Source organism: Triticum urartu, chromosome 5A, assembly GCF_056163025.1.
Source record: "Triticum urartu cultivar PI428250 chromosome 5A, HENAU_Tu73, whole genome shotgun sequence".
NCBI lineage: Eukaryota > Viridiplantae > Streptophyta > Magnoliopsida > Poales > Poaceae > Triticum > Triticum urartu.
The window spans coordinates 654,728,330-654,739,209 of record NC_141877.1 but is presented as its reverse complement, the minus strand read 5'-3'; the positions used below and the strand labels follow the sequence as shown (position 1 = coordinate 654,739,209).

Genomic DNA, 10,880 nt, shown 5'->3' with positions numbered 1-10,880 from the left:
ATCATTTTTAAGTGTATGCGTTTATTTCCATTTTTCTGTTTTAATTTCTGAACAATTTGAAAATTAATGAACATTTGTATATAAAAAAGACCTATATTTAGGAATGGAGGGAGTAGTACCGCAATTTAAAAATGAAAAGAAAAACTAATAAACACTGGCAACTAAAACATGCAAAAAAAAATACTAAGCTTCTAAGCCACGTTTGAACAGATCACAGAATCTTCCGAAAACCCGCTCCCAGGAAAAACAAATTGGGCCGGCCCAGCTAGTGATCGGCAACTGCGAAACAGATCGGGATATAGCTCTCGCGTGGCAGGGAGGCCTGTTCACCGTAGCGATCCTTAGAGATGGATAGTGGACGAACGCGTGGATGGCGCAACCCAAGTAGCCCTCCCGCTTTTGGATAAAAAACTGGCAGCTAGTCAGACTTACAAACCAGGTACACATTTTTCGAAGATTTAAATATGTTTAAAAAAAATGCTCATGAACTTGAAAATGTTCAAGTGCCTATATTACCGGGGCAGTAGTTCCCTTTTTGCCCCTTCTCTCTTGCAACTAAGGAGGCGAAGGGAGCGCTCCCTTTTCCACCGATCCTGCCGGCAAGGTCGCAGGCCCCTGCCTCCTCCGCTCGCCATTGGCGGCTGGAGGGGGTAGGGAATTTGGATCTGCGCTCGGTTGGTGTATATAGGGTTAGTAGGGGTAGAGTTGCGCGTGCAGCCGACTTGATGGAGGTGGCGGAGGTGTGTCGAATAAGGGTTCTCCGGCTCCGTCTCCATCTCGTCGTCATCTTCGGAGCCGGCGGTCGGGTTGTGCGGCTGGCCAGGTTGCATCGGTGAGACAGAGGAGCCGGTGTTGCCAGGCCTTCTGTTCTTCTAGTTTCCCCTTCGTCACGACGGTGGCCCTTTCGGCGCTGCCGTCAAGCTTGGAAGTTCGTGCGGGTATATGCGTGGTTTGTGGATTTCGGATTTGTTCATTATCGCTGGCATGGGCGCCTCGACGTGCTCGTCGCTCTTCATGCGGGCGCAAGTGGTGGCGCTTTGCCGATCCAGTTCTTCTCTGGCGTGCTGGTCCTACTGCGGAAGATGGTGACTTCTCGTCGTCAACAGTCCGTGTGCATGACCAAGGTTATCACCGGCTCCGGGAGGGAGCGGTGGCGATGGCGGCGGCGGCGCGCCCTCATCTCGTGTCGGCGATGTTTCTGGATTGGATCTCCAGAGTGTTTGTTGTAATTTCCTTATCTTGTGGAGTGTGTTGTACCACCACTTACTTTTAATATAATACGAGTCCTTTTCACAAAAAAAACTTGAAAATGTTCATACAATTTTGAAATGCTCGTCTTTACAAAGAAGTTCATCAATATGAACTACATATTGAGCAAAATGAGTGAATTTACAGTCTAAACTATGTCTATATATATTCGTATGTAGTAGTTCTTATTGAAATCTCTAGAAAGACTTATATTTAGGATTGAAGGGAGTAGTGTCCTTTGGGATTTCTTGGTTTTCCTTTTTTTAGTATATGTCTACTTTTTTCAATACATTTGTTTTCCAATTTTGTACACCTAGAAGATTTTTGTTATACATATTGAACTTTTTCTAAATACATGATGAAGTTTTTCAAAAATACATGTTAAATTTTTTTCAAACACACATTGAATATTTTCTGAATGATATGAAGCTAATTATTTGAACTATGCGACATTTTTCACATTTTCTATATTTTTAAATTGTCCCAAACATTTTTTTAAACGTGTGAAGTTTAGTTTCAAATGCCACATATATTTTTGAATGGTGTAAAATATAGTTTTGAATTACATGATAATTTCGTTAAAAAAATTGGCACGAACATTCTTTTGAAACACATGACTATTTTTTAACGAAATATGTATATGGCAACCATGTGCCAGATTGCGAAACTGTCACACGCCTCCCGATCTCCTTTCTTTCCCGCACGTCCTCCCCGACCTCCCTCCCGATTTCTTTCCTTTCCTGCACGTCAATTATGGCCCCACACGACTTCCCAATTTTCGGGCAAAAATAATGCTTGGACTAGGATTTGATCTCTAATCTGCAGGTAATCAACAAAGGGAACTAACCACCTCACCTATGACATTGATTGTTGAACAAGCTAAGAAAAATACTGTTTTTGACATGTTTTTGCCTTTAATATGTTAGCACTGAATTTTTTTTGTTTCAAGCATCATGGTAACTTTGATCATTAGGAATAAATTTGTTGAACCCGCCCCCCGGTAATTTCTGTAAATAGCACGATAACATTCACGCTATAGACCTGATAATTTAGATACAAACATCGTGGTAACTTTAACCATTGGGGAAGATAAATGTGAAAAGATACCCGATAATTTATGTGTAAATAGATGGTAATATACGCAGCGCACATCTGATAACTGAGGTAGAAACACCATGGTAACTTTGACCGTAGAGATTTTTTTTGAAAAGATACTCCGATATTTTCTGTGTAAATAGCACGGTAGTATACCTCCCTTCCCTGACATTTTTATATGTAAATAGTATGAAAATATATGCAATGCGATAACTAAACACCATGATAAGTTTCTGACCCGTGGGGGTGAATTTGCTGAAACATACCCCTGATAAATTTTGTGTAAATAACATGATATTTTAAGCACTACGGGCTTGATAAGTTACCTAAAATCACCATGATAACTTTTTCTCCCAGGAAAAAGTTGTTCAAAACATCCCTAATAATTTTCGTGTAAATAACATGATAATATAAGCACCGCATAACCGATAACTTGCAATATAAACATGATGGTAACTTTTTTTATCAAAGGAAAATAATTTGTTAAAGACATACACTCGCCTCGCGCGTGGGCCTTTTGGATGAACACAACACATGGCGTGCCACGAGAAAGTGACATAATGTTTAGTGTCATGAGGGGCACACGTGCTATAGGTGTGATAAGTTACGCAAAAATATCGTGGTAATTTTTGACCTATGGAAAATGCTACCGAAACACACCCAGGTTTTTAGGTGCAAGTAACATGATAATATACGAACTGTAGACCCGGTAACTCATGTACAATTCCCCATAGTAACTTTGACCAGGGGGAGGTTGATGTACATATACCCTGATAACTTATGTGTAAGTACCACGGTATTTTACACATCGAAAATCTTCTAACTTGTGTATAAAATACAGTGGTGACTTTGAAGGGGTGTAGTTGTTGAAGCATAGTACCTGGTACGTTCTATGTAAATAGTATGGTAAGTTACGCAACACAGGCCTGATAACTTGCATACGAATATCATGGTAACTTTGTCCTGAGGAGAAATCATGTGGTAGACGTGAAGAAGTGACAGTTTTCTCGGAGGTGGGCGCGCGAGATGTGCGGGAGAAACAAGTTTCTCGGGCGAGCCTCCGGGGTCATTTGGGAGGAGGCGAGGTCAAAGGACGGAGGATTGTGTGGTACTTTAAAATGAAAGAAGTAGATGTGTGGCAATTTTGCTTATATGGCACACGTGTGCCAAATATCATATTTCATTTTTTAAATGTCATGAACATTGTTTTAATGCTATCAACATTTTCTAAAAGTCTCGTGTGCAAGACTTTTATGCTGTGTTAATATTTTTCTAATACATTTGGAACACTTTTAAAATTTATATGTAAATTAAATTCTGAAAATATGTATTTAGTATAATTTCAATGAGATTAAGAAAATAGCAAAACAAATAAAAGGAACTAATGAAGAAGCAGAGAAGAAAAACGAACGATCTTGCAGGAAGGTACTTGGGCCGGTCCTCTATCGATGGAACTTCCCCATTCTTCTGGCTTGTCTCAAAAAATAAAAAATCTATGCTTCTGGCTTTACTCAAAAGAAAAAAATGTATGCATCTGGCGCGACGTGGTGTGCGCCGCTCGATTTGGCTAGCGGCCACGAGCATGCATGATCATGGCGTCGCGCTGTAGTAGATTCCAATCCAAAAAAGAAAAAAAGAAGTGGATTTTCACCAGACGACACGACTCACCTGCATGCGCTGCGCTGCCCATATATGCGTGTCATGCCCGTGCTCAGCCCCAGTCCGATGCATCATGCACCACCACACCCGTCCACTCGTCAAGCTCCCACGCTGAGCCTGAGCGCATGGAGAGTAGCAGGTCGTTGCAGCACCTCGCCGAGTACGATGACTTCTTCTTCGGGTGGCTCGACGACAGCGCACGGCACTCGCCGCCGTCCTTGGACCACCTCGTTCACGGCGTCGGTCATTCCTTCCAAATCTCAACGTCGTCCTCCTTCATCGACTTGTACCCCCGCGACGATCTCTTCTCCATCGACTTAACCACGGCGGCGAGTGACTTCGACTTCGACCTGCCGGTAGTAGACGATCCCGCGCCGTCCCCGATGATGCCGCAGATCAGCGCGAGCCGCCTCCTCCCCTGCGAGCCCGGAGGCGGCTCCGGCGCGCAAGAAGACGGCGACGAGTCGGTGTCGGTGATCACCAGTCGGTATCATCACTCTGCGGACGCCCCGAGCGCGCCGTGGTTGTCAGCCTTCTCGTCGCCGGTCTCCCACTCGGCGCGGAGCACGCTAGTCTCGCTGAGTGCGTGCTCTATCGCGACGAGCAAGCACGCCAGGCCGCGGCCGGCAGCGTTGTGTGCCGGGAGGCGGCGCGCGGGGTCGTCGCCATGGAAGGTGCTGCGTTTCCTGATGCCCCTGTACCGGAAGGTCAGGGCTATCGCGGGGAGGCACAGCAGGTTCACGTTGGCGGCGAGCCCGGCGAGCGGGGCCACGTCGAGCGTCGGGTACCACGGCAGGGCCGACACGGACGTCCATGACGCCATCCTCTATTGCAACAAGTCCAGCGTAAGTGCATCTCAACAGTGGCGCGCGCACGTGCACACGCGCTCATTCGCGCTTGCTGATTTTTTTCTTCTTTTTTTGCGGGGATTCGCGCTTGCTGATTAATGAGTAATTTCATCGCTGTTTCAGGGATCAGGTGTGCAGGAGACTAATCGCATGTCAGCCACATGATCTTCTAAATCCGTGACAGGTTATCTTCTCCTGTATCGCAAAAACTCGACGTTTTGGAGGTTTCTATACTGTACCTCGGTCTCAAAATATTAACACGATGTTTTAGCCTACAAAAACATCTTATATTTTAAGATGGAGGTAGCATGTAACAAAAAAGGAAAATAAAATATCCTAACAATATTTTTTTGAGGTAAGATTATACATATGATTTTTTTTCAATTTCTAATCTGTATAACAAAATGTTATTTATTTTTGATGAAAATGGTATTGGAAGCCTTGATTGAAAAATATGTATTAATGAATCAAAGAACAATGTACACATTTACAAGGCTTGCCAACTACTACCACTTTGGGTAGGGTCAAAGAGAAATAAAATGCTTGTAACCTATAGTTGTAAAAACTTAGGGGACAGATGCCACAAAGGCAGCAATAAAGTGCTTGCATGCTTCTGTAAAATTTTAACCGAGGCCATATTCAAAACGTCATGTCTTTGTGATACGAAGGAAGAGTATGGTATGGTCTTTGTATTGTGTTCTTTAAGTGGTCGTGTGTGTACGTGTGCATGTGTGTTACGAAATGATTCGTTACTATGTGAGTCTGTACTCCCATTCCCCCACAGTACTATGAATCAATTATACCATTTTTATTATTTTAATATATTTTGTTAATAATTACTGGACGCCTCTAAGTGAGTTGTACGGAAAAGATATATGTGACAGTAAGACAAGGTATATATGATGTATGCAGAGGAGAGACGGTTTTGTAGCACATCCACCGACTGTCATCACCTAGCTCTTCGTATCACTGCTTCTTTTGTTAAAAAAAAGTTTGTCTTGTTCTCAAAAATTACACTATTTTATTTTAAATTCTACTCCCACCGTCCCAAAATGTAAGATGTTTTTTGACACTACCATAGTATCAAAAACGTCTTACATTTCGGGATGGACGGAGTAATTTATTGTGTACCAGCGAAAAGGAGAGCATATTTCTTAATTTTCTATATACTTTGATATCTTTTATTATTTTTCCATTGTATCTTGATGTTTATTCATGTATATATAACTATATAAGAATAATCCAGCCAGAGGAATCTCCAACACATTGAGTGACGAATCAACACACACTATCTATATATATAGCTTGCATGGTAGAAAAAAACGCTCTCCATGTATACATGATTGGGTACGGTTATTTGAAAGAGTTGTTTAGTATAATCATAGACGGGTATGGGATCATGCATATGATATTAGTGTATTATACCATCTATACACCGCACAATATCATATATTGGTATTTTAGATGCCATCATCTATTATTTTGTATGACTCATAGTAGCACTTAATTTATTATGGTATATATAGTATCATGATATGATTGTCAGTTATATTCCTAGTTGGCATTGAATGAGATGATATATTAGGCCTAGACCCCATTGTAAGTCTGAAAAATCCAAAAACTAGGGTTAAAAAATCCAAAAATTTACGCCTATATTCCACCAACTCTTTATGAGTAATTATAATAAGGCACTATAGGGCTATTTATATGACATGTTTGTCTATGTGGAGGGGAGGGACAAAGAAAAGGAAAAGAGTGGGCTGTCATAAGAGAGCTAATCTCTACATGTGGTCCAAGGTAAAAGGGTAACGAGAGAAAGAGAAAGAGAAAATAGAAAAAAAATATAACTAACCTATTTTTTCCTATAAAGGTTGTCTTTTATTGATTGATAATGAAGGATCACGGTGATACAACCATAATGAGCACATCAGGCCTCTGCATAATTAAAATGCATATAGCCAACAACAATGCACATATGCAAAAAATCACGCGGGCAGAGAACAAAGTCATAGAAGACTGAAGCTATGCCATGCGGAGGGAGGAAAAAAGGAAAAGCTGAAGCGAGCAAAACAACGATCAACTCGATATACAACATTATAATAATGCTCTCTTAATGACATGAAAGTCTAATATATATAGCTGGTTGCTGGATCTAATATTAGCCTTGCTCTAATTCTCTCTATATTCTTTTTGAGTCTAATTCTCTCTAGTTAGGTGCGCTGGCTCATCCGTTGTTACATCACATGAAATATTGCACATTATGTGCATGCATGAGAGACGTTGCATGTTGCATGGGCCACTGCATGCCGGAGATGGACACGTTTAATTACGCCCTTGTGTTTTGGTTGGTTAGGCTGAGATAGTTTACAAATAAGTGTTCAGTTGGAGGTTTAGTACTCTAACTAAACTGGAGCTGGAGTCAGTGACAATTTTCATATGAAATGAAGCTCGGTGGGGTCACTAGGATCATGTCGAAATGCTAAACACCAATATCCATGGGAACAACAACAAAATACACTTATAGTCAGCCAAATCACGAAGTTTACTAAACAGCCCATCAGCGCCGTTCATATATAACACAACAGCTTCTCCGGAAGGCGGAGGCCAAACAACACTCTACACGTTGTCATGATAATAGTAATAATAATGTAAAACTACACAGCCACTTACAGGACATAGAAAAAAGACAGAGCACAGGGGGGTCGACAGGGTGAATGAGGAGGCTGTCGTCGCGTGCTGTGGCTAGCTCGAATGGATCGCGTCAGGGTGAGCTCTGACATCTAAGCCGCGTTATCGTAAACAGGGTGGTGAGAGGAACATGTGTGGCGAACAACGGCGAGACGAGACGACACCGACTTCTGCAAACCGAGGAAGAAGGTCAAGTTGTTCCAAGTCTGCAAGACGCCAAGCGAGTAATAAACGCCTGCTTATCCTAGGAATGATGATGCATGGATGTAAACAAGGGGAGCCACGCGGAATGATGATGTAGTACATAACAAGGGCAAGGATCGGGCTCGAGCTCAGGCCACAAGCTTCGGTGGCCATCACTGACGGAGAACAACATGGACAAAGGAGTAGGAATTGGGGAAACTCGGTATACGAACAAGAGTATATAAGGGCTAGGCATCTCCAACGGCAACCCGCAAATTTTCTTCCGCATTCATCCACGGACAGAGGAAACCAGTCCATGGAGATAAACGTGAGAGGCCGTCATCCAACGCTGCCCGCATATATTGCAAACTCTTTTTTAACAAATCGGATAAAATTTATGCAAACATGAGAGGATTTCATACAAACCGTACAACATTCATGCAAATACAGATTTTTATTAAATTTTGAACATTTAGAACAAAAAATGACCCGACCCTAAACCTATCCTTCAACGACGACGCCCGACGTCCAAACCTGTTTCGTCCTCCATCCGCCATCTTCATGGGCACCGGCGATAAGACCGATGAAGTGAAGCTGCGGTCTCCGGCGAGGAAGAGTAGAACACATGAGACGTACCGGCCCACATGGGACACAAGGCCCTGCCGTCTCCCGTGCCCTACTCATCCTCGGAGGAGTCTGCGCCTTGTTTGTGGCAGGTGGACGTGAGGTTCATGATGGAAATGATGGCGCCCGCACTATCGTCGTCTCATCAAGCCACCGGATAGTTTGTTGGCGGCGCGTAGGAAACGCAACTAGCGTTGTTCTCCTCCAAGATCGCCTGGAGTTGCGCCTCGGCGGCAGCCACTTCCTGGCGAGTGGTGGCTTGAGCGCGGATGACATTATAGATGGCATCCTGTTCCATGACGAAGATGGGGTTCACCGCGGCCATAGCCGCCACGGACTCCTCGCTCGCGCGCTCACTGTAGATCTAGCCCTCCGCCAACCGGTGCTGCTCCAGGAGGAACAGGTTGTACCAATGTTCCTCCTGCGCCTGCTGGAACTCCGACAAAGGTGGCACAGACTGCACCTCCACCATGGAGGCGTTGTAGTGCGTCTGCGTGTTTCATGGTCAAGCCAGCGTGCACAGGAGGCGTGGGAGCCGGGGCGGTGTCGTCGGAGCCCATCTCCATCATGGTGCCGTCCTCGTCGTCGGAGACCTCAAGCGAGCTAGCCGGCACGGCGGCTCTGCCAGGCAGCGGCAAGGGCGGCCACCACGTGCTTCATCTCAGTGGAAAGACTCTTCCACAGAGCTTCGTCGCCTGCAGTCATTGCAGATACAGTGCAAGGGAGGAGGATGAGGAGCGTCTTGTGTTGTGGAGTGGAGTTAGTCGGGTATGGCCGCCTTTAAATAGTGGATTCCAGTGAGGCCAGACGTCCGGGTGCGTCAATGCGTGGCGCCGGAGTTGGCTTCTCAGCTGGCGAGCCTGCTTAATGGCGGCATACGGATGGGTGGGGCATTCAACGGGCATGGTAGATATCCGTCCCGTCCAGTAACGCATCTCCGACATTGAATAGGTGCGGGCACCGAAGACGCGTCGCGAGCCGCGCCCTCGGCTGACGCACCGCTTCAATGGCGGAGGCAGTGAGAGGTCGCGTCCATCCTGAGCCGTCTTCAATGTACAACAGCGCACTCTACAGCAGTATGAATGCGGGCAGCTGGCACCAAGCAGGAACGCACACGGGCGAGGGAGGACGGGGTTTGAATGGGCCAGTGTGGTCAGAAACATGCGTGGGTGGTGTCCGGACACTCGCAAAACCCCCATATTTGTCTCCGGTTTACGGAAGAAAGTACGCCCGGATGGCTTCTTGTCGGTGTACTAGAGTAGGGGTACCCTAGTATCCCGAACTTGTGCACGGGCAGTTGCAGCATCCCGCGGCAAGGCTTGCCGGGTGACCGCCAAGGTCCTCCGTGGTTCCTTTGGAGCCATTCAAGAACAAAGTATCCAAACCAAGGCATCTCAAGACCCCGGCAAGAGGAGCTTGCCGGGAAGGCCTACCAAGGCGCTTCAAGGAACTTGCCGCGGCGCGCCACGCGTCCCGGTAAGGCCCGGTGAGCGACAAGCTTCCGGATGCGACAAGACAACGACAGCGGCAAGGCGCTTGCCGCGGCAAGCCACCTCTCTGGGCCCGCGCTCCAGCACATCCACCAACGTGTCGCTCTGGGGCCCTTCCAGGCGTACGTGGCGGGAGGCTGTGCAGCCAGTGGCGCGCGGTGGCAAGCGGCGCTGACAAGTTGGCCATCGTGGCGAGTGGTGGCGTCCCTGACGGTCCCTTTTGCACTGTTTAGGCGACACAGACGGGCATTTAATGCCCTTGTCCCCTGCCGTCAGGGTTAGGTATGATACACTGTAGCAGGTAGCTGTACCAACCGCAGCACCTTTTACATTGTTACCCTTGTCTATGTTGCCACCTGTCGGTGACCCCTTAAGCATATAAAAGGAGGCCCGTGTGCAACATAGAGGGGGTTTCCGGTTCAGAAGTTAGCTAGTTCAGAGAACTCTCACGCTCGGTCTTGTTAGCTGCTGGTGTGTACTGTAGCACTCCGCGCTCCCGAGCAAGAACTCAATACAATCCACAAAGCAGGAGTAGGGTTTTATGCATCCGTGCGGCCCGAACCTGGGTAGATCGCTCGCGTGCTTCGCCTCGATCCGCTCTTTGCACGATCTCCGCCCCCGCCGAACCGAAAGGGACCCGGTCCGCCGGTCCCATAGGTGCCCATGGATCAGTACACCGGCATCTTTGGCGCGCCAGGTAGGGGGGCGTCGAGGTTGTGTGAACCAGATCCGGCGTTCTCGCGAGCTAGATCTTCATCATCTTCATCGACATGCCGCCGAAGAAGAAGGTTTCGGAGGTGGCTGCTCCGTCCGCGCCGAACCCACCTTCGCCGGAGCAAACGGCTGATGGGGCAGGCGCCGGCGGAAGAACGCGCGTCGACGAGGGAGCTCACGGTGCTGCCAGGTCCAAGGACAAGGCTGCGCTGCCCATCGGCGGCGTAGCCGGCTCCCACAACGACCGGGCTCACTCCAAGACCTCGGCGTCAGTACATGCACCGCGCCCATCTCAGGAGGCGCGGGACCGGCAGCGTCATGGTACTCACGG

The 10,880-nt window shown here is 46.7% G+C and overlaps 1 protein-coding gene across 1 annotated transcript; it reads left to right on the top strand.

Annotated features, from left to right (window-relative positions):
• The first annotated feature begins 4,082 nt into the window (after positions 1-4,082).
• Positions 4,083-5,199, top strand: LOC125506393 (uncharacterized). The gene is made up of 2 exons (XM_048671213.2): positions 4,083-4,847; positions 4,974-5,199. Exons 1-2 carry the CDS (start codon positions 4,128-4,130, stop codon positions 5,013-5,015), a joined length of 762 nt encoding a protein of 253 aa, XP_048527170.1. The 5' UTR covers positions 4,083-4,127; the 3' UTR covers positions 5,016-5,199.
• The last annotated feature ends 5,681 nt before the right edge of the window (positions 5,200-10,880 follow it).

What these genes read in the sequence shown, in the direction of transcription:
- LOC125506393 (XM_048671213.2), top strand. Translation starts at nt 4,128, where the DNA reads ATGGAGAGTAGCAGGTCGTTGCAGCACCTCGCCGAGTACGATGACTTC. An exon ending in TCTATTGCAACAAGTCCAGC is followed by an intron (nt 4,848 to 4,973) that starts GTAAGTGCATCT and finishes TCGCTGTTTCAG; the next exon opens with GGATCAGGTGTGCAGGAGAC.